Source organism: Chenopodium quinoa, unplaced genomic scaffold (genome assembly GCF_001683475.1).
Source record: "Chenopodium quinoa cultivar QQ74 unplaced genomic scaffold, ASM168347v1, whole genome shotgun sequence".
In the NCBI taxonomy this organism is placed as follows: domain Eukaryota; kingdom Viridiplantae; phylum Streptophyta; class Magnoliopsida; order Caryophyllales; family Amaranthaceae; genus Chenopodium; species Chenopodium quinoa.
The window spans coordinates 1,180,414-1,204,727 of record NW_018745395.1 but is presented as its reverse complement, the minus strand read 5'-3'; the positions used below and the strand labels follow the sequence as shown (position 1 = coordinate 1,204,727).

General features: G+C 32.9%; 2 protein-coding genes across 2 annotated transcripts; one reads left to right on the top strand and one right to left on the bottom strand.

The window, feature by feature from the left end:
• Positions 1-1,071: 1,071 nt before the first annotated feature.
• Positions 1,072-8,194, bottom strand: LOC110712935 (beta-glucosidase 24-like). The gene is made up of 13 exons (XM_021891401.1): positions 7,581-8,194; positions 7,240-7,309; positions 6,957-7,015; positions 6,215-6,290; positions 5,616-5,693; positions 5,441-5,528; positions 4,479-4,731; positions 3,338-3,453; positions 2,944-3,161; positions 2,826-2,857; positions 2,604-2,706; positions 2,263-2,371; positions 1,072-1,392 (listed from the first exon to the last, which is right to left on the bottom strand). Exons 1-13 carry the CDS (start codon positions 7,770-7,772, stop codon positions 1,224-1,226), a joined length of 1,563 nt encoding a protein of 520 aa, XP_021747093.1. The 5' UTR covers positions 7,773-8,194; the 3' UTR covers positions 1,072-1,223.
• An 8,811-nt stretch (positions 8,195-17,005) lies between these two features.
• LOC110712966 (E3 ubiquitin-protein ligase RZF1-like) lies at positions 17,006-20,456 on the top strand. Its single transcript, XM_021891425.1, has 2 exons — positions 17,006-19,253; positions 19,972-20,456. Exons 1-2 carry the CDS (start codon positions 18,263-18,265, stop codon positions 20,007-20,009), a joined length of 1,029 nt encoding a protein of 342 aa, XP_021747117.1. The 5' UTR covers positions 17,006-18,262; the 3' UTR covers positions 20,010-20,456.
• The last annotated feature ends 3,858 nt before the right edge of the window (positions 20,457-24,314 follow it).

Here is a 24,314-nt window from a genome sequence, read left to right as displayed (position 1 = left end):
ATATAATTGATAATCACAAAGTCTAATAAATGTATATAATTGATAATCACAAGGTCTAATTAAAGTAACAACCGGTGCAACGCCCGGGCTACACACTAGTTTACTATAAAAAAAAAAATATGCACATTTAGTGAATTTTTTTTTGCATATTTCATCCTTCTCATTTTAAGAAACTTCTCATTGATCCAATGAGAAAGATCTCAGAATAAGAAGGATGAGAAGGAACAAATGTGCATATATTTCATACTAAATATTCATTTTATTAATAATGAATGTGCATAATTGTGTTTCAAACTGATTAAAATTTTTTAATTTTCTAAAAAAACGAAAATTATGCACATCAAATTTGAGTATTTTTTTTTTTTTTTTTTTTTTGCCACATTTAGTTCAAAAAATACACACAAAAAATCCTTCTCATTTTAAGGAACTTCTCATTTGACCATATATATATATATATATATATATATATATATATATATATATATATATATATATATATATATATATATATATATATATTAAAACCAAGAGAGTAGCTCTAACCACTTAAGCTATCCCTAAGTCATGGGGAGCTCAATATTGGAAATCATGAAAACAGTAGTATGCAACTATGCATATACGGAAAGAAATTCATAATTGAATAAAGGACTGAAAATAGCAGGAATTACTCAGCTACAGAATTAGTGCTAAAAGCATGATATTTCATAATTTTAACCAAAAAATAGAGACTGAATTTGAGATCCCTGACTAAGCTTTTGTTGTCATTAATAGACACTATGATTACCACCTTCTAGCCCCTCCCTCCAAATAAGGATAGTATCAATAAATCAATGGCTGGACCATAATAACACATGGAGATGAAAATGAAATATGAACTTCAGAGACAATATTGATGTTAAGCACATCAGATGCCTGATGGAGTCTTGCGACACGTCTAGCATTCATAGAATGCAATATATTTTTCGTGAAGCAAATCGAGTTGCAATTATGTTGCAGCTGCCAACCATACTATTCAGAGTTTAGGCTAGCACAATGTTGTTCTTTTAAACATTGTGTTCTCTAAGATGGATCAATATTTTATCATTGATGAAATAAAGACTAATAGTCAGAAATGAGCAATACATTGCAACAAAGTCCTTGCAAAGAACATCTGAACAAGTTATGTAGCCAAAGGAACAAGAAGAAACTAAAATGTAAAAGTTTTAGAAGGTACAGGACGTGTTTTATTTGCGAAGGAAATTCTTGAACCATATAGCGGAATGCTTGGGGTATCGTTTCAGTCCATTGTTGTAGTCGACATAGTTTATGCCAAAACGAACAGTATAACCAGAGCCCCACTCAAAGTTGTCCAACAATGACCAAGCAAAGTATCCTTTCAATCTAACAGCAAACCTGCCAAAGTTTGGAATTTACACCCACAATTAGTTGTTATACAAGGAACTAATGCTTTGATTAACAAACAAATTCAGGATTTTCCTTCAAATGATGAAGGAAAAGAATTTGAAGGAGAAGGGGGGGGGGGGGTTATTATCCAAATTTTAGAAACTGCAAATTTTTGTTCATGATGGGATTTTTGTTTGTTTTGCACAGGATGTCCAATGATATTTGATACTTTCTACATTTGGAAGCAAACTCATCAATTTCACCTTCATGTTATAGTCAATTTTTTCTCTGATTTAATACTACCCTTTTAGCTTTTTCAAATTGTGACAGCTGAAACTTCCATGCCATTGTTTATCAAGCCGTTGTTATGTTTCAGCTCAAATTGCGACAGCTGATACTTAACAGAGGAATATTAATGATGGGCAAGGATAATTAAATAAATTTGTAAAAGTGGAATGCTAGACTTAAGTATAACTTATTAAATAGATAAAGAGGTCAAGTGTAACTGCAGTAGGAGTTTAATGTATTGCTTTACTCGGAATATTTTTTTTTTTTTTTTTCCTCAATAGCGTTGCAAGATATGCAAGTACTACAATACTTTGACATAATTGCGGGCACTATAAACATGGGATTATGTCAATAAATTTCATAGATTGTACAGAAAAGAGATCATAAAAATCATGCATGTGTGAGCACATACAGTTGGTTCATCATTTCTACTAGTGGATAACCATCGAAGGAGAGTTATAAGTAAAGCCTTTCTCATGCAAACAAAACTGAAGCTGAAAGGGGAGGGGGTGGGGGAACCTTAAAATATTGAAAAGTAGACCTTGTAAGAATACGAAGAGATAAGAAACTTCCGAAGAAGCATTAACTTACCTAGTAGCAAGTTGTGCAAAGGCTAGATGATCATGGTAGTAGTGTATCCTCATGCCGTCACTCAAAGCTTCCTTAAGAGACAATCTGGCATCATTTGACTCATCACAGCCTACAAATCACATATATTTTCATATTAATGTTGGTTTATGCAGAAACAAGGCCATCGCAAAAATGTAAAAAAGTTTATTAGGAACAATCAGTAAGAGAAAAATGTCAATTTGGCTAATTGAAAAATATTATTGCCTATATCTAGCAATAAATCATCCCCTTGCTGATTCCTTAAACCAAATTCACTTGAAAAATAGACTGAGTTAGAAAACACCAAACAAAATATGACTCACCATTTTCTGTGATGTAAATGATTGGATTTCTATATCTTTTCTTTATATGGAGTAGAAGATCAAAAATTCCTCTTGGATAAATATATAGCCAATCTGAAGCAGCCTGCAAAAGAATTTTGAGAAAAAATTGAGATAAAAAAGGCAGCACAAAAAACTTGATCATAAGAAATCTCTGCATATTGCAGAAGGCTTCCTGATATTTTTTGATAGTCATGCACATACCCTTGGACCAATTGGTATTCCGTTACGTTCCGCTGTAGAAAGAAGTTTAAAACATAAGTGAGTTACACTTAGTGGTCTTATGCAAAATCTCAAATAGGAAACAGTTTGATGGACTTACATGTTATATTGATGAGAGAATCAGTATTAAAGTTAGGTTTTCCATTCCTGAAACTAGGAGCATATGCTGTGTAGCTGCTAGTGTAATAATTTAATCCAATGAAATCAAATGAACCCTTTATCTGGCTAGACTGCTCCCTTGAAAACTTAGGCAATCGACCGCCAACAAGAGAGCGCATCGTATGTGGGTAGTCACCATATGTCATAGGGTCCATGTACCTATCAAAGATGGAACATTCATAGGATTAAAAGCAATACATTGAGTTTGGACTCTTTGGAGTCCATAATAAAAACTCAAGAAACCTCCAGCTTGTAATCAACAATTTCAGAAAAAATATCTTAAATCAAGTAGAAACTAGATTAGTAATCCATTCTTCACTAACTTACATACTCACCATCCAAACATAAAGTCAACAGCTCTAAGTGCCGCACTTCGGTCTTGCTTAGCTTGAGAAAAGGGGATGAACCAATTTGAATTCAAAGCAACGCCTATTACACCTTTTTGGGATGCCTGTGGTATGCAAAAGAAGTTATATATAGCTCAGAAATCCTACAATACATGCACTTTTTCTGCGTCTGATCATATATACTAATCTTAGCTCAGAAATCCTACAATACATGCACTTTATCTGCATCTGATCATATACATCAATAATCTTAGCATATTAACTTACATCACGTCTTTTTTCCTATGTTACTTATTGATCAGGCAGCTAATAGAACCAAACATAAGATGAGTAATAAAAAATTCAGCTGAAGTTTAGGATAAGATTATCTTGTATATATCCTACCAAATTCAAATTAAAAGGTGTCGTGAATTCGCTATTTTCACTTGTGATTTGAGTGGTAAGTAAAGCAAAGGATTACCCAAGTTTTGCCAACAAGGGCTGTGGCAAACTAAGAGACAGACTCACAGACCCATAATCAAAGGACAATAAACAAAAAAAATTGTGGAATCATAAAACAAGTTTATCTCTTACAACCCAAAGAAACTCAAACCTCTGACAATACAATTTGTAAGGGAGTTTGGTACAAGCATTGGAAACAGAATGGAAAGGAAACAAATAAGACGGGGGAAAGGAACCATTAAAATTTTCATTTGTTTGGTTAAACTATGGAAATGAATTGCTCAAACTTGACTACTCTTTTTTTGTTTGAGGAGGGTAAGTGTTATTGTTACCTTAGGTTTTAGAGAGGTAACAAATCAAACAGATGGAAACCATTACCCCTAGGTTTTACTGAAACCTTCTTACCCAAACCTTCTAACCAAACACTTGGTAATGCCGTAATTGTAATGGTTTAATTGAATCTGTTTCTTACCAAAATAATAACCTTACCAACATGCTCTGAAATCAACCTACCCCTCAAACAAAGATCGGAAAGAATAAAAACTATATCCACTTTTAAGCAAAAGGGAAGCAATGCATATAGTATATAATAGAATGCACATCAGTTTTTTAGTATTTTTAAAATGTTAAAAGTTCAAATACCAACACTTATACCCATTGGAAAAGTTCAGGATATATGAAGTAAGACCTGATATTTCTGTCTATAAATTTGAACAGCTGCACCATGAGCAAGAATCTGGTAATGCGCAACTTTGTAAGGGTCAGTGGCTAAATCAATATTGCACTTCAGGGGGTTTAATGTAGAACACTGCTTGGACGAAAAGACCCCAGTTGAGTAAATGCCTGTACTATAGGACAATGGCTCATTGAGTGTAATCCAATGCTTCACCTTGTTACCATACTCTCTAAAACAGAGGTCTGCATAGTTCTGAAAATCACCCCTGTCCAGTAAAACAATATGTAACACATCAAATATACATAAAAAGAAAACTATTAGATGCAATAAGCTGATGAAATGCCCCAAGTCAAAGGGATCAAGGTAATAATGTCTTAAAACTGGTAGACAACTTTGAGATTGATTAAACGTATTTCGATTATCAAAATTTCCACAATATTATATGTATACCTTTGTTCTTTTTTATTATACGTTTTAGCATTCTATACAAGGATTAACAATTCATTTATATAGTTAATTAACTTAATTTTCTCTCCATTCAAGACTAAGGGTCTGTTCTCATTGACTGAACTCAGTTGAACTGAACTGAGCTGAACTGAATATTTTATAAGAGAAGGAAATTAGGAGTTGAACTGAACTGAACTGAGCTAAATTTCAACGTAAGAGAGTAGGCCCTAATCTTAACCAACTACAATTTAATTTTTCCAACATCTATTACTACATACTCAACTCTCATTGAGTTGAACATTGGATTAAAACAAAGCCAACCTTCACTTTCTACTGATATGATTCCAAATTACCAACTACTCAAAAATAACTGAAAAGGGCTAAAATAAGTACTAAAAAATGAAGTATGTGTATGTCTTACAATTAAGCATATTTACATTATGCTATGAGAAGATCAATTCTAGTAATGAACCAGTGTTAACCACTATGACAAAATTTGTAAGATTTCTACAAAGTTAATAACTTACACTATTTGAGGGCTAATAAAACCACCATATTCGTCTTGCAATGACTGAGGAAGATCCCAATGGAAAAGGGTGATGAATGGTTGTATGCCTGCCATGATGTAGCAACAAAATAATCACAATGTCGCATATAATATAACATACAAAGGAGTAACAAAGAGTGTGACAAAATATTAACCATTCGCCAAAAGTTCATCGATAAGGTTGTGGTAATAGGCTATTCCTTTCTTGTTCACACCCTTGCTTACTTTTCCATCTGAAAATTATCCAAGTATCCAAAGAGAATCAATGTCAGTTTGAGAATTTAAAGAGAAAAGTAGCTAAAATTTCACTTATTCTTACAAGGATTTATCAAAAACCAAAAGTTTTAAGACACAAGTCATAGATCTTTGGACCAAATAATTCGACTTGAATTTTACAAGGATTCAGCCATAGTTGGATCTAGAGCTTAAGTAATCATCAATAAGTGTTCTATAACTTTATCAAGAAAAGTACAGTATGGAGACCAAGTTCTTGGGGCTTATATTTTTATAAACGACACAATATGGTGGCAGAAATGTAACAAACAAGTGCAGATAAAGTCCATCAAAAGCTTGCCTTTACCTTTTATACAGACTGAATGTTTTGATACTAACATAGCTAGATTGTTTCAAAACAACAGTTTGGGTATCGTCCATCCCTAATTTGCAGCCATTTACAACAATGACAGCTTAAACTCCACTCAAATGTACAAGTTAATGCTTTCTAAATGTATAATCTAGCAGAGAGATGACATACAAGGCAATAATCTGGGCCACGAAATTGAAAACCTGTAAGCATCTAGTCCCATTTCCTTTAAGATCTTCACATCTTCCTACAAAATGACAATTAAGATAAAAAATTTCAAACAACGTTGCTTTCTTGGAGTCTAAAGAGAGGACGAGAAGGTTGGACAAGAATCCAGCCATCCATTCCAATTTGAGATAAACTAGTGCATCTATTGATTCTACGAATTGTAACTACTCCCACCATTACAAAATAACGACTACAATTTAACTTTTTACGTTTGCCAATATATATTTTGAAAACATAATTGATGAATACAACAAGATCCCACGTGATTTTTTTTTTTTTATATATAAATCATAAAAATGATGGTCAAAGCAGAGTTTGAGTGATGTTAAAATTCAAACCATAACCATTACTCTTTTTTTTTTTTGAAACAAAGGTAGAGAAAATTAAGTTTTACAAAGAACCTAATATTCTGTGTACATGCCAAAATTAACTACAATGAATGGGGAAAAGTTCATTTTTTTTCAAATTCAATCTTTTATTTATTTTTTTCCGGGGAATCTATGTATGGTAGTCATACTTTTTTTTTTTTTTTTGAGGGGTATGGTAGTCATACTAATACACATGAATTCTGCATTTCAACCAAAAAAAAAATATGAAAAAAAAAAAATTAAAAATTTAAAAAAAAATTAAATAACCACATTAAAATTGTGATCATACGAGTTGTTTGCAAGCAAAGGATCCAAACCTTATAGCGATGGTATGAATCAACTGCCACATCCCCATTCTTTCCGTCAGCTATCTTTCCTGCATACATTATCACCAATAATAACCTTAAACAAACCTTCAATGTACATTATACATTACTTGAATAGAGTCGAATCGAATCTCGTCTACATCATTCTTCTTTATAAGTCCTCGTATTTATCATACATATATGATATACACAAATAATTAAAATTTTGGTTACCATCCAAGAACATAAAAAATAATTGATTTAAAAAAAAAATTGAAAAAAAGAAAAAACCAACCAGGAAATTTGTGGGTAAATGTATCCCATGTACTAGGCCCTTTTCCATCTTCTTTAGCTGCTCCTTCATACTGCACAAAAAACACACTAAATCATAAATTTACATTTTTACAAATAGAAACATAAATCATTTAAACCAATAAAAAAAATTAATTAAAACCCCATTTCAAAATGTTTTAAAAAAAAAATTATATCTTTAATTTTCATTTCCAAGTATGAAAATGAAGAACCTATTATAATAACACATACTTAAACAATTTTAAACATTAATTAACAACATTATATTGAAAATAAAACAAGATATTGGCAAAAAAAAAAAAAAAAAGTGGGGTAATCAATAACCTGGTAAGCAGAAGAAGCTGAGCCAAATAGAAAAGCTGGAGGAAAAGTGGTACGATTAAGGATGCTAATCCCGTAATTAACACCATTAATACCAATGTTGGCGTAATTACTAGTTGTAGCAACATCACCAAAGCTTGAGCTTACAAATGTGAACACAGCTAAGAAAAGAGCTAGAATTTGAAACTCCTTCATTTTATTTTTATTTTATTTTTTTTAGTTTTTGTGTAAGAGAGAATATTTTGAGTTATAGAGATTTGTGTTTGGCGGTTTTGACGAAAGAGTTTCGGTACTTTCTCCTTTTACGGATGTGTAATTGTGTTTGTGTGAGACAACTATCTTTTTTGGGTATGCACAATATTGTAATGAATCGATAATGATTTGTGTTCATTTTTGGTGTATGTGATGTAAGAAATGTTCCGTATGAAATTTCAGTACTATAAGAAAATGGATAAAGAACAAAAAAAATTTTGATGATGTGTTGTGGCGGAATTTAGTAAACAATAGTTGGTGTGACCAGAATGTTAAATTTATTTGCGGATTCTTCTCCAAGGTTAACACAATGCTTATATTAGTTGTATGCAATGACGTGTTAATGTTTTGAGTCATACACACTTACTAAAATTAGAAACAATGAATCTTAAAAAGAATTGTAAGAGTACATCAAAAAAATAAATTTTGAAGAATACCACTAATTGTTATTGTTTCCTTATTTGTAAGTGAAAATTATAATAACTTTAATAAGACAAAACTGCACTCATTGAGCATTGTTATGAAGTACTGTATAATCCAATTAAAACTATGAGAGATTGAGAGATGCTACACATTAACTTGGTTTATGTGGGGTAAACATAAACTTCCAATGAGAAATTGACATGGCATTGCTAGCAAAAAAAAATGAGGGAAAATTACGCATATACTTAGCTATATGCTTGTGCATGTAGAGGTAGATGCAACAACCCAAAACGCATGTTTCACTAAATGCAACGTAGCAAAACGCAGCCTTGTTCTTCTGATGTAATACCCCGTATTTTCATACACATTTTCCTAATTAATTATTATTTTCTATAAAGGGTATTTTAGTAATTCAAATTACTATTTAAATCTTGGAGCCAAAATAATATTTGAATTTTGGCGCCAAAAGTATTTTGAAAACTAATCATTATTTTGGATAAGATTTATTATACATTTATCCTATTTTAAAAACTTGATTATTTATATTTCAGATATTTTAATTAAGGCAAAAGCTATATTTTATTATTATTATAATAAGTCTGAAAATCCCATTTATTTAGCTAATAATTTCAGATTTTCTTATGTATAAAATCTGATTTTATTATTTAAATTATTTGGTGAATATTTGGTATTTTATTATTTAATTATTTATTACAATAAATATTATTTACACAATTATTTTTAATTCCTTTAAACTATCAAAATATATTCCTAAATACTAAATAGGAAGGCCGAAAATATGAGCTTAGGAAAGCTCAATAATTTCGGCCATCCCATAAAGATTTTGGGAAAATATTTTGGTAATTCGTATTTTTAATTATCTCCCTTAAATCTCTTATTTTCCATAATTCTAATTCTCCATCTTTTTGATATCCAATTATTATATTTTCTTGCCATTCATTCTTCTTAATTATTCCCCAAGAAATCCCAATTTCCTCAATATTTTCCATGACATACATACCTTCCATGTTCAATTATACACAATGCATTCAAATATCAAAACTGTCCTTAAATCTTTACTCACTTCTCCAAGTAATCCCTTAAACCCTACTTACCATAATTCTTCCTACATTTTCCTACCATAATTATTGCATGAGCTAGCCTATAAATACCCCTTCATACCTCTCACATTTTTCACACCAATTCTCTTCTTTTTTTCTCCTCAATTTTACACAAATCATCCCGTTCATCTTTGAAAACAATTTTCGGGCACTTCTGGTCAGTTTTTGGGGTAGTGACGTTTCACAAAAGGTTGTTCATCTCGAAAAATCCTTGAGGTTAGGCTCAAGAATCACCCAATTCACAGCTATATCGAAGGCGTTATAGCATCTGAAAGTTCTGCCTTTTATTTCCTACGCAAATCCAATTCTTTTCTTCTCCTTTTCTTTTATTCAATTATTATTATTATGGGAGATTAATATAAAATTATTATGAGTAGTTTTAATTATATAAAATCAGATTTTAATAATGTTCATGTTGAATTAATTTAAGAGGTTCATGTACATTTAGTTGAGAGGGTTTAATTTAATTATTTGTGATTATTTGTTAACCTTATATTGATTAAGGTTATATTTATTTGTAGGGTGTTTTTGATCAAGCTACTTGAGAGTTCTTTTGAAGTGTTGTTGGCTAAGTGAAGATCAAGGTACGTTAGGTGGCTAGATACCTTGGAAGTGATCAATTTGAATGAAACATGTTTGAATGATTTATGTTGTTTGAATTAAATTGAATTGAATTATGGTTTATGAAATAAAAGTATGTTTAAAAGATTGGTTTTAATAATTAAATTGGAGTATTGATTTTTATAACATGTTTTGATTAATTAATTTATTATTCATGTTTAAAAAGGATTGATTTTGAAAGCAATTTGGATTTATGGAAAAGGAGTTTGGATTGTTTTCATTAAAGGTTGAATTATTGGATTTAAAGAGGATTTATTGAATCATGGATTTATTATTATTTATGCTTTATAAGCATGTTGGTAATTCCACTATGCGGATTTGGTTTATTGATAAGGCCTTGGACTTTGCATGACCGGGTCTTTCCTCAAGAATAGCCTTGTAACATAAGGAGACTAGCTTAGGGGGTGTGCACACTTGGGAGAGGAATTGGTTTTAATATGAGGAATTGGTTTTAAAATAATTGGATTTGGTTTTATTGATTATTGATATTGGAATTATTGAGAATTGGTTTTAAACCATGAGTTAGGAATTATTGGAAATTGGTTTTAAAGCATGTTTGTGAATAAATTGAGTTTAATTATCTTGCACTTATCGTACTTAGCATATTTTGCTAACTCGTACTTCTTATTTGTTTTGGTTCGCCCTGTTTACCGTAATGGTAAGCAGTGTTGCTTATTTTCAGGTTGGAGCCAATAAATGATGCATTGGAGTCCCGGGATTGGTTTTCACTAAATTAGGAATTTGGTCTTGTATCTATTTTGGAGTACTCATAACATTGGTTACTATTATGGTTATTATTAATAAAGAAGAGTATTGAAGTTTCCGCTGCTAAGTATTGGTTTATTTTTAGTAAGTTGAGTAGCCTTGCGTTTTCAAGCGGCGGTAATACGCCTAAGTCTATCTCTACGGTATAATTATACGTATTATACTAGTATTTTCGTAGAGGGAGATTTGGGGGTGTTACATCTGAACTCTATCAACATTCTTCGCGCCAACACATTTCCTTCTTCCCAATTTTTTCTCCTCTTTTCGATCAACAATTTTTGGTTTCCTTCTTACCAATTCTCTCTCTTCTCTTTTCTTTTCTTTCCTAATTCTCATCAAAATTTTCGACCAAAAATTTCATTATGATTTTCTTTTCTTCTGTTTTTTTTTCTCCTTCCTTCTTTAATTTCTCTCTCCTCTGTTTTTTTTCTCTTTTGTTTCAATTTTTTGATTCAATTTTTCAATTGAATTTATTATGTGGTGAATGTGTGCTTAATTTCAATTGATTAAGTTTATCTATTTTTTGAATTCATATGAATTGAATTTTTTTAGCTTCAATCAATTTCATTTGTGTATGAATTTCATCTGATTTTCAGCATTTTTTTTAGCAATGAACATAATCATGCAAAATGTGAACATATGCACAGGTTTCCTTAAATGTGAACATTAGCTTTTCAGAATGTGAACATAGGCATAAAAAATATGAACATATGCATTTCATAAAGTTACATAACAATTCAATAAATGAACGTAAGCATTGGTTTCCTTAAAGTGAATATAAGCATTTAAAAGTTGAACATATGCGTAAAAAATATGAACATATGCATTTAAGAAACTGAACATATGCACAAACAGACTTAATGAGAATATTTCATGAACAACAAATATTTACTTTGAATATTTACATTATAAACATATAAAATATAATTATGAATATGAGGCATTTAACTATGAACATAAAAAATTGAAGAAAAAAAATATGATTATAAAATATATGCATTATAAGTATTAAAAATATGAACATATGCTTTTTAGAAAATGGACATACGCATTCAAAATATGAACATATGCATTGGTTCATTTTTTAATACGTATGAACATAATTAAGCATTTTAGAAGATGAACGTAAACATAAAAAAAAATATGAACATATGGATTTAGAAAGTGAATATATGCATTTCTGAAAGTTTACAAAAGGATTCAATATATGAACATAAGCATTTAAGAAAGTGAACATATGCATAAAAAAATATGAACATATGCATTTCAGAAAGTGAACATAAGTATTCAAAATATGAACATATGCATTTCAAAATGTGAACATAAGGTATCGGTTTGATTTCACTAATATTTTTTGACAATTCCAATAAAAGATTTCGAACAATAGAGTATCGAACAATATTCAAACAAAATTAAGTGAAATTTACATAAAATTGCCTTTTGGGGGAGAATTCGTTTAAATTTTCATCTCATCTCAAATATTCATGGTTGTTTTTGAAGAGAAAGAGTGAATTGTGTTTGATTGTTAGAGAGAGAAAATCAAAGAGAGGAGTAATAAATTTCAGAAATTTAAACTTAAGAGTAATGCTTTTTTAAAAAAATATATATATATTTAAAAAATAATAGTCGTTGAAAGTGATAGTTAAGTGGGCTGTATTATAAAAATATGTTCAGTTTTTGGGTGGGCTCATTTTGGTTTGGGGCTTTTTTAATAGGGCGCGTTTGAAATTGGGCTTGTGGGCTGGTGTTGCATCTAAAATAGGTGCACAAGTGTGCATCTTGGACCTATTGGGAAAATTAGGAGGGGAAATTATTTGGGTTTGGGCCCCTAAATGCAAGGTTGGACGGGAGAAAAAAGTTAAGCGCCAATAAACTACATTTAGTGCATAATAATTTCAATATTGTAGTACTAAACAATTATATTACGGAGTATGATACTAATAAATAGAATTTGTTACTAGAAATAATAATATCCTAGTTTAGAGTAATTAATGATGAGAGAGATTTATTTAAAAAAAAATTGAATAATATAACAATTTGTAATGTTTCTTAAACTACAAATCAAAAAATTATTATAAAAACATCAATGAAATTCTTTTTTAATGCTCTTTCTAAACAAATCCATATCGATATTTTTTCGAAAAAGTTAAATAGTTGGACAATTTTAACCTTATTATAGTTTTGTATTCTACCTTTATTTTTTACTCCTAATATTAGTAAACATCGTTTTGTTATGAAAAATGGATATAACTTTAAACTAAAACAGCAGAGTATAAAAATGACATGTCAAATCCAAATACTTACAAATTAAGGAGTAACTCTAGAAACAGTATTTCTTGCTTTAACCATGAAAAACTAACAACAAAACTTGCATTGGACGATTTAAATCACGTAATAAAAAAAATATATAGTGTTAAAATCAATAACATTTGTAATTCAAAACTTAATTATCAACAGCTAATAAATATACTATTTAAATTGGAGGGATTAAATGAAATAGTGAAGTGTTAAAATCAAATAGTATGGCCTGGGTTAATTGACGTTTGGAATACAAAAAAGTAGTTATCGGTTATTAATAAATGTAGGGTTATATGAAACAATTTAAAAGTTTCCAATTACGTATTTATAATATCAAACTTTTTTTTTTTACTATGTAAGAAGATCTATAACTAATCTTCATTTTATCATCCTTTTTCTTATCGTGTAATAAAAAGATTAGTAACTATAATCAATAATAAACCATTCATCCATTATTTTTGCAATACTAATATGATCTTATTCCTTAATAGTTAATATAAGATAGTCGATTACTCCAAAAGACACAAAAATTATTAAACTTGTAGTGTACCCACATACTAACTCTGGATCAATGGTTATTTTTAAAAGTGAAATAATACTCTTTTTAATGAAATAATGCTCCTTTTTAATAATACAACTACTAAATCTCGATCAATTGTTTTACTAAAAAGTAAAATTACGAACCTTAATATTAATAATAAACAATAATTGATTATTAAATGGCATAACAATTATAATATTACACCGATCAATTGTTTTACCAAAAAGTGAGATTATGCAAAAAAAAAAAAATAATCATTTACAAATTAGGTTATAATTATTGAAATACTTAATGTTTGCTTGAAACACCTAATACTAATGATAACACTTGAGTTGGGCTAAAATAACTAGTGAAGGGTTAATATAAAATGGTGGAAGGTTAAAATAAAATAAATTTAGAATACAAATTAAATAATAGTTGACGGTTAATGGTAAATATATCATTTTATCAAAAATATATATATATATTTAAAAATGCAAAATAAATAAAGTTTTAAGACAATTTAATAATGAAAATTAAAATTTTCAAAATTTTGTTTACTAATTGTAAGGAAATTTTCTAAACTTAAGATTTTTAGGTACAAAATAAGTAAAAGTTTTAAAACATATCCATAATCAAAATTGCAGGATATTCACCATGTTAACATCTTGATACTTTATATTTGTATGTAATATAATTGTTTGCAGGATATTTGCAGGATAATAGTTTTGAATACAATTTAGATAATAGTTGTTATTGTAATATAATTCTTGAATACTATTTAAATGAATGTTGTTACTAAATAAATTACAAACTTACAATCATTATACCCCTTTTTATTTTATTTTTTGGGACTTAGCCCTTTTTCCCCTTTCTTTTACTCACAATTATTTTAATTATCAATTAATTGACTCCAAACATTTCATGGATGGGAAAGCTTGATGATTGATTCTAGAAGTAAATATTAATTTCCTATTAATTTGTTATCGACATAATTCAAGGAGTTTAATATGTTGTCATTGTGAATAATCCAGTGTCCATCTTCTGTTACTAATCAATAATAATCTAACTTGAAGAAATTTTATACTTTATTGTTAAAATCTGGGAAAACTTAAGAACATTGGAAATAACGATATTTCCATTCACATAATACAATACAATTCCATTGAAATAGGATGAAAACTTGTCTTCAAACCAATTTAACAATCTAAAAACTCAATAAAATGAAGCTAATATATGAGTAATCTGAAAAACTAACAAAATTCTTTTTTTTTCGAGTTTTGATTATAAGATTCATACAAATAAAAAAAAAATACTACAAAATAAATCTGAAACAAGGATAAAGAACAAATATTTTAAAAAAAAATTGTACAACGAAACATTTTACATTCATATCAATTTTGTAAATAAACAAATTTTTAAGTAAAAGATGAACTCATTTTTACAAAAAACAAAGAACATGAAGAATAATTAAAGAGAGAAAAAATCAGACCACAAAAATTTCAGCCGAAAAAATGAGAGTAGAATTTTTCGCTAATTAGATAGATAAACAATGTTTGATTCATGAAACATTTTATGTAGTATAAAAGACTAATTATAGAAAAAAATCTAAAGAAAAAAAATAATTCAAGAACATGAAAAAACATTAAAAAGGAGAGAAGTGAGAAAAAATCAGACCATAAATAATTTCATCCAGAAAAAATTAGAGGAGAATTATTCAATAATTAGATACATAAACAAAGTTTTATTAAATTATAGCAAAAATCTTTAAAAAAAAATTAAAATAAATTCATGAACATGAAGAACTTTAGAAGAGAGAAAAATCAACCCCAAAAAAATTCTGTCGGCAAAAAATAGAAGAGAAAGGTTGGGAATTTGGGTACATTAATTGTGCCTTGAAAATGAAAATCTAATTTAAAATTAATTTTGAAATTTTATTTGAAATTTGAATGAAATGTTTTAAAATAGTTTTATTAGACTCCAAAGTAAACACCTATAACAAGCTGTCACATCAATAGTTTACACTTGGCCCACATAACCTAGTTTATGCGTAGCCTTTGCCTAAAACTATTGACACAAACCGAAAGACACCTCAGTGTCATCAACTGTATATAAAAGGCATCTAATGTCATCAACTTGCTTATTAATGACCTTTCAGGTGAAGTTGAATTACAACCTAAATTTGTCATACACATCTTCTAGATTACTATAAAATAAGTAATAAAACATAAAATACAAATACTACTCCTTTTTCTTTAAAAGATTACTTCTGTTTTTTGGGCAATATTTCGAGTCCATTGGATTTGTGAGTGCTCACAAATTTCACGGTCGTGCTAACCTAAAAGGCGACTGCTTAACATTTACTACACCAGCGTAGTGCATAAGACAATTAATTTTAGTTTTCTTTCTTAAAATATACTCCATCTGTGTTTTGATAAGTGTTACACTTACCAAATCCGGCCGTGTTTTAATAAGTGTTACACTTACCAAATTCGGCCGTGTTTTAGTAAGTGTTACACTTTCTTTTTTTGGCAAAAAATTACATTTAAATATTATATCTCTCTTCTCTCATGATCCCCACCCAAACCCACTACTAAATTTTTTATTATATCTTTCTTCTCACGTACATGCTTTACTTTTTAATAAACTATTTTTTTTTAGGAAATACTTTTTAATAAATTATTAACCTCACTATCTTTCTTTTACAATTTTTTAATACTTCAACTACCCACTTATCTCTTATTTTATTTAAGTAACTTAAATTGCCTAAAACTATGTATCGATCAAAATGTAACACTTATTAAAACTCGGAGGGAGTAACAAATCCCACCCATCCTCCATAAGTTGTGCTTTTATTTTAATAACTAGGTTAATCCCGTGCGATGCACGGTTTATAATAAGAATTTAATTATAAACTTTTAACACATATTGAAATAAAATAACTACTTCCTCCGTTTTCCTAATTAATTTTTGATTAAATATGAATATACGATTCCCAAAAGTGCATAATTTTCATATTTAATTAGGAAATTTCAATTAAATTATATTATTAACTATTATTAACAAATCATAAATAACTAAATAACATAATATCTATAGAAAACAAAAAATTTAAAAATTAAAATGGAATTTAATTTTCAAAGCAATGTTAAATAGAGTAGCTTGTAAAGGAAAAAATATGACATCATCCATGTATTTTGGAGGGAAAAAATAAAATAAGAAAGTGACACGTAGGCAGTGGTGACATCAACGGTTGTTACTTTAGTATATATATATATATATATATATATATATATATATATATATATATATATATATATATATATATATATATATATATATAATGTTTTAAAAATTGGTTTATTAAAAAGTCATATGAAAACTCTAAAATAAATCAAATCTTGCATTAACAAATTAAACTGAATCCTTAAAAATGGTACTCCAGCCGGTTTTTTATTATTTTTTTTTAATATCACTTTGACAATTGCACTATTCACATACTCCCTCCGTATTTTTTTAAGTATTACACTTACCAAATTCGGCTGTGTATTAATAAGTGTTACACTTTCTTTTTTGGCAAAAAGCTATATTAAAATATTATATCTCTCTCCTTTTATGGTCCTCACCCAAACCCACTAATATTTTTTATATTATATCTCTCCTCTCACATTCATTACTTTTAAATAAACTATTAACCCTACTATCTTTCTTTTACAATTTTTTATTACTTCAACTACCCCACTTACCTCTTATTTTATTTAAGTCAATTAAATTGCCTAAAACTATGTGCCAGTCGAGTATCATGGTTGACTTAAGTTTTTCACCTCTAATAAATAAATAAATAAATGTTATTATATAATGGAAAATGCTCTATATAGCCCTTAGGGCTACATATAAACATTAAATATACTCTTAAAACTATTTAAATTTAGAAAATCATTACAATTCACACTAATTACACTGATCTACGCGTGTTTTTGTCATGAATTCCTAATTTTATACAATTTTCACGAGTGTTTTTAATGCTTATATTATAACCCTAAGGACTATGTATAACATTACCCTTATATAATATATCATTGGATTTTTCATAATGTCTAGGTTCGTAATATAATTTTGTTATAATTTTTACTATACACAATTAAAGATATTAATGGTCAAAGTAACGTCTCGGCAAATATACTGGCCTAATTGATGCATAAAAAAAATATAAATAAAAAAAAAAAAAAAAAACCAGAGGGAGTATTTTGCATTGTATCACTTGATAATAATGGCACATTTTTTATGCTCTTGCTAATTTTGCCTTTTTAAAATAAACTTCTAAATTCTAATGGAGGTTTTAAAGCCTTTTCAAAATTTAAAATCTTTTAACACCCCCTTCCTCATACAACGTCGTTTAAGATGAGAATTGTTCTCAAAGAAAAGAGAATCAAATATAGTAACGTTTCTTCCCGGGCAAGTAACAAAGTTTTGCACAGCTCTCACTCAACTAATTTCTTTAACAATCAAACTCACAAAAACAGAAACAAAACACAAAGATAAAGAATCTCTTTCTACATACCCCTAAACAATTCCTTCCCTATTTTCCTGTCTAATGTACAATCACATATATAATCTAAATTTGTGATACCCCAAATGTTACACTTACCAACTTAATCACGTATCACATTTTTTTTTTAAAGCAAATGTCTTTGAGTCCTCTTTCAACTCGACCTGACTCGACTCAAAATTTTAATTCTTATTGGTGCTACCAATGTAGACGGATTGTCCGGATCTCCTCGGACAACCCGTCGGAAATTGTTTGTCCGCGATGTTTTGGTCAGTTTGTGTGTGAGATGGAAATCCCTAGGCCAAGACTAGTTTTTAATTTTACATATGACGACCCGTCCCCTCAAGCCCGTCTCCTTGAAGCCTTGGCCCTTATGCTAGACCCGCCACTGAGGTTACGAAACCGTGAGCCCAATAACCCATGGGCCGTCCCACGACGACAGTCTAGTAGGGATGTAGTACTTGAAGGGCCTACTTCTGAACGGCCTAGATGGGTTCAAGTCCCACGGCCTTCGAACCGTAGGGATGACTGGGATATTCAGCCGGGGTTACGTCCCAGGCCAAGGTGGGTCATTGTTAGGCCCACGGGCCTGCCACCCGGGTCAACAGGCCCGGTTTCCAGGCCCGAGACCTTACCCCCCTTTATTGAGTCTGATCCGGGAAACTACTTCCTTGGACCAGGCTTACAACAGCTGATTGAAGAACTGACAGAGAACGACCTCCAGGGACCACCACCAGCACCGGATAACGCGATCGAGGCGGTCCCAATGGTGAAGCTGACTGCAGAGCATGTGAAAGAAGGTGGGTCAGAGTGTCCTGTTTGTAAAGAGGAGTTTGAAATAGGGACTGAAGTAAAAGAGTTACCATGCAAACATGTTTACCATTCTGACTGCATTGTACCTTGGTTAAGGCTGCACAACTCCTGTCCTGTTTGTCGAACCGAGCTACCGACATTGCCTCAATGTGAAGATGCAGGAGGAGGACTTGAATCAGAAAGTTCAAGTATTGATATTAGTAGGCCTCGTAGATGCTTGAATTGGAACCGGTTGAGCTCGATTTGGCCCTTTCGTTCTCGATATTCAAGGATTAGCCCTCATGATGATCGTAATCCTAGGTTGCCAACCAGAGGTCAGAACCTTAATCTTTGAATAACTAGCTGATTATTATGCAAGCAAAGCTGAACAATGGCAAAACAGATTAACCAAAATAAAGTCATTTAATGTCTATTTTCGCGATAATTTATGATACCTTTAATTTGGTTATTGTGAAAATAAAGTCTACATACACTAGCTTGCAAATAAACTTGTGCATCTCTATGCTAGCATAGTACTAGCATGGCATTAAAGAAAATAATTAATTCATGTTACATAATGATTTATTATTGTTCTTTTTTGTTACTGTTATACATATAAATGTTGACATTGGGTTTACTTGAAAATACAGCAATTTTGTTGACATGCACCTTACTCCTGATGCTTGTCATACCCTTAGTGACATATCCTCAATCCTAATTTAAGCTAACAAGCGCGATTCTCTACACTTTCTTCTGCAATGAAAGAGATAGCAGCCGCGCCAGGCCAGCAACTAACAGCAGCCACAGGCTCTGACCATTTAGAACTTATAGAGATAAATTTAAATCCTTCAAACATACATGTTACTATGTTAGTACGGTGTATATATGTTATGAGCTTAACACAAAATCATGCTTAATTTTTAGACATTATAAGATATTTTCTGCCAATTGTTGTACTTCTGGCTTCATTACATATTCCCTGCTGTAAGAATTCAGAGAATCGCGCTTGTTTGTGATGTACTGAATTGTGCTACTATATCTACCTGCTTTCAGCTGGTCGATCAAGGAGGCCATTCTGCCCTATTCTTTAGGATTGCTGTTGCTGCTATCATTGTACGCTATCTGGACATTTTTATTTCCTAATCATTGATATCTAGCTAATGCCTGCGAGTTCAAATTATCGACGATGATGATGAGGCGTATCTTATGACATTCGTTCATTATGCTATTGAAGCACCCATACTATCATGTCATATGTTTATGTATCAGTGAGTCAATGTATGCAACCAAAAAACAAATTGAAAAAGACAAGAAATAAACTCAGGAAGATAAATAGTCTATCAACCTGGTGGTTATGATGTACTTCAATTCTGTAACAATATTTTGTAATCACAAAATCTCTATAAAAATCAATTAAAACCATAAACATGGCTCTTTGTAAGATACCAGTTGAAATATGAAGTACTCCCTCTGTTTTTAAATACTAGTTCCATTTCCTTATTTGAAAAGTATTTACAATATTTAATTAATTTCTCTCACCAAGTGGACCCAACATATTAATTCCATATTCTCTCTTCTTCAATTCTCTCCACTACTTTTGGGTTTTTACAATTTTTTATTCTTCCATCAACCCTACTACCTCCATATTTTATTACTTTATCAAATTTCTCCTAAAAATCCGCGTATGGAGAAATGGAGCAAGTATTTAAAAACGGAGGGAGTAGCATTTAAAAGTATCACAATTGTCAATCTAGATTTTGTGCTGAATCATATGACAATATAAAGAGATTTATATCTACTGAAATAAAATGATAATTTTATGTGAGAAGGAAATTAAGAACTAAAGGGAACCAAACTGATTGGAGCTAAATTGAACTGAACTGAAATTAAACTGAAGTGAACAGGCTCTCAGGCACATAAATGATAAAAATAATACCTTAAAGCTAGGGATGGCAGTGGGTCGGGTTAAATGGGAGACCCGCTCCATCCTCGCCCAAGTGGGGCGGGGATGGAGGGAGGTTTGGAGGGTGATGGGGCGGGGATGGGTATAAAATGTGTACCCGTCATGGGTGATGGGACGGGTATGGATTTTAGAGTAGACCCGCCCCATATCCGCCCCGACTCGTACCCACCTTATACCCGTACTGATTAGGGGATTTTTATCCACCAAGCGCCGTTTGACAAGTGGACCAACCAGGTTCCGCCACGCGTCCTCCACGGACCACTTAAGACACGCCACGTGTCCACCCATGCCAAATGGGACAACCGGCCATCAAGGCCCATTTCAGTCTAGAAGCCCGTTCGGCCCTAGGTTTACCTTAAACCTAGAGAGTTGCACGCTTCCCAAGGCTATAAATACTCGATTAATCCTCATTAATCAAGGGACCGAATACATTACGGGACACACTAATAACCGGCTGATCTCGCTAGCAAAGCAGATTACCTACATTAAATACTCTCACCTAGAGAGACCTTATTACTTTAATTTCTGTATTAATTACTCCTTAATCAGGTACTAACTTGACCGTTGGAGGCGGAGCTCTCAGGAGTCTCCGTTATTTTGCAGGTACAGGCGTCCGGTTCCAGTCTCGGAATTGTAACTCTCCCGCAGGACATCAGAAAACCCCGAAACATTTGGCGCCGTCTGTGGGGAGAGTACTTCAGAGATGGCATCCAAGTCTGTACCGACCCCAGAAGAGAGGCGTCCCCTAGACGACCCTCAAGTTCAGTCGGACCATGATACCGAAAGTGAATTTGAAGTTGAAACTCATACAGCTCCAGACGGGACCCTAAGGGCCCGCCGTACCCGTCATACTGAAATAAGGGAACGGGAGTATCTTCAAACAGGAAGCGAGCCAGCAGGCGCACCGCTTGCTCGGCAACAGCCGACTGATGGGTCTGCTCCCATCACAAGGAACGAACTCATGACCTTCATGAGGGGATTCAAGGGAGAGATCCAAGAGTTGATCAACAAAAAACCGCCTGCTTCAGTCAAAGAGCAGGCGGCCAAAAAACCTTCCACTTCACTCAAGAGGAAGCCAGTTCAAGGGCGAGAGGCGACTCCCCATCCTAAATCTAAGAAGCGGGAGCCGTCTGCTCTTGATTTCACAAAACTCCGTTATCCTACGGGAAATAGGAAACCGGTTCGTCATATTCAGGCGGACGGGTCAAAGCAAACGTTCACAGATGCTCGGCACCTGCTAGAGCAGAAGAGGAGTGACCGATTATCAGAGTCGGCTTCTACTTCAAATTTTCAGGACAGTTTGCGAAATGCCTCGATGAGGCCAACTCAGTCGTACCATGAGAGTCAGTCAGGCGGCACCTCCCGACAGTCTGGCTTTCATAGTGCGCAGGCGGTACCAAATTTGCCATTTGTGCCGCAACAACAATATTTTATGCAGCCACCTCCATTTGGTGGACCTGCAGCAAAAAACGTCCAACCTATGGACTGGCAGCTACGGCTGCTTAGACTTGGTGAACAGCCGTCGGCCTTCTCCAAGGAAATTACTGAAGCCGCTCAGCCGGCCAAAGTAAAAAATGTTTTAGTAGGCGCCTATGATGGCACTACTAACCCGGAAGACCATCTGATGGCATTCACCAACCTGATGTACCTTCAAGGGTTGGATGATCCCACTTGGTGCAAGTGTTTCCCAGCAACTCTCAAGGGAATTGCACAGCAATGGTTCGGCAACCTGCCGACTGGTTGTGTAAACAGTTTCAGGACGCTTGCTTACTTATTTGCCTCCAACTTTGCAATGAACATCCCTGCGAAGAAAACGACCCTTGATTTGGGAACAATTCAGCAGGGTGAAAAGGAGGGGCTTCGTTCCTACATCAGGCGGTTCAACCTGATGAGAATACAGATTCAAGGGTTACCGGATGAGGTAGCTTATACTGACTTTTTTAGAGGTCTCAAAGACGGGTCTACCTTCAAATTTGATTTAGTTCGAAAAAGGGTGGCGACTCTTCAAGAGGCCTTGATTGAAGCAGAAGCTTATATACAGGCGACTGATCTGTGTACAATGAAACAGTCGGACGGGAAGAGGTTCGACAATAGAGAAGGACGACAGAAACAGTCGTCCAACAAAGATGAAAAAAGAAAAGGGGTCTGGGCGGCTGATTCCTCTAAACAGCCGGCCAAGAAGAAAAAGGAATTCAAACCATACTCCCCAAAGTATGTGTTTAACAAGGATAACCAGTTTATCCTAAAAGAAATAAAGGGACGGCTCTCAATTGAGAAACCGCTCCCCATGAAGGGTTCTGCGAGCAACCGGAACCAAGACAAAATCTGTGCTTATCATGATGACATTGGTCATCACACCAACGACTGCATTAGTCTCATGCGGTACCTAGACCGCTTGGCTGATCAAGGTGATCTTGACACTTATGTCAAGAAATCTACGGGGAATACTTCCTCAAAAAAGCAGTCGGCCAAAAAGAATCAACAGGCCGACAGTTCCGATACAGATGATGCAGTCGTCTACACCATTGCAGGCGGCTTCTCAGGAGGCGGCCCCACTATTAGGGGCAACAAAGATAATATAAGGCGGTTAGATGTAAATTCCGTTCACCAAGAACGACCGTCCAAATATACATTTCCTGAGATTGTCATCACTGAAGAGGATCTAGGAGGAATAAGGGGGCCGCATGACGACCCTCTCGTTATTGAATGTAAAGTGGCCAACCAGAGAGTTGGTCGAATCCTCATAGATACTGGGAGCTCTTCAGATCTCATCAGCAGCAAATGTCTGTCAAAACTGAAATATCAGACGGACTGCATACATCCGGCCTCCCACCCTTTAATAGGGTTTGGAGGAGGAGTCGTCCACCCACTGGGACGAGTTGATCTACCCGTCCGCCTGGGCGAAAAAGGGGAAGGACGACACATGGTAGTCCGATTCCTAGTTGTAGAGGAACTCTCTGCCTACAACATGATTCTGGGTCGCCCAACCCTGAATAGTGCCAAGGCTGTTATAATCCCGTCACTTATGCTGCTTAAGTTTGAAAGGGACAATGGAACAGTCGGCTCCCTAAGGGGAGATCAGAGGATGGCCCGAGAGTGCTATCTCTCGGATGTCAAACCCACTGCTAAGGCCACTGGGTCAAGTGGAGAAAAAACAGACCTTGACAATGTCAAGGAAAGTGCGCCTGTTCAAGAAACAGGCGACAGAAAAAGAAAGGCGTCCCAGACAGAGTCCGCCAGAAAGGCAAGAAAATAGCAATCATTGGCAGAGGACCGGCCGGATGAGTTCCGCCCTCAGCCGGCTGGTGAGCATACGGACCTGATATTAGACGACTCCCGCCCTGACCGAACAGTCAAAGTTGGGACGACTGCTCTGAGAAACCTTGGTGATGACTTTCACAACCTGTTGAAAGAATACAAGGACATCTTTGCA

Excerpts from the sequence above, each read along its gene's own strand:
- LOC110712935 (XM_021891401.1), bottom strand. The coding sequence starts at position 7,772 with ATGAAGGAGTTTCAAATTCTAGCTCTTTTCTTAGCTGTGTTCACATTT. Across the intron at positions 3,162-3,337 it reads GTTGACTTTATGTTTGGATG|GTACATGGACCCTATGACAT; the intron begins GTGAGTATGTAA and ends CATCTTTGATAG. Across the intron at positions 1,393-2,262 it reads TTTGCACAACTTGCTACTAG|GTTTGCTGTTAGATTGAAAG; the intron begins GTAAGTTAATGC and ends AAACTTTGGCAG.
- LOC110712966 (XM_021891425.1), top strand. The coding sequence starts at position 18,263 with ATGTCTTTGAGTCCTCTTTCAACTCGACCTGACTCGACTCAAAATTTT. Across the intron at positions 19,254-19,971 it reads TCCTAGGTTGCCAACCAGAG|CTGGTCGATCAAGGAGGCCA; the intron begins GTCAGAACCTTA and ends ACCTGCTTTCAG.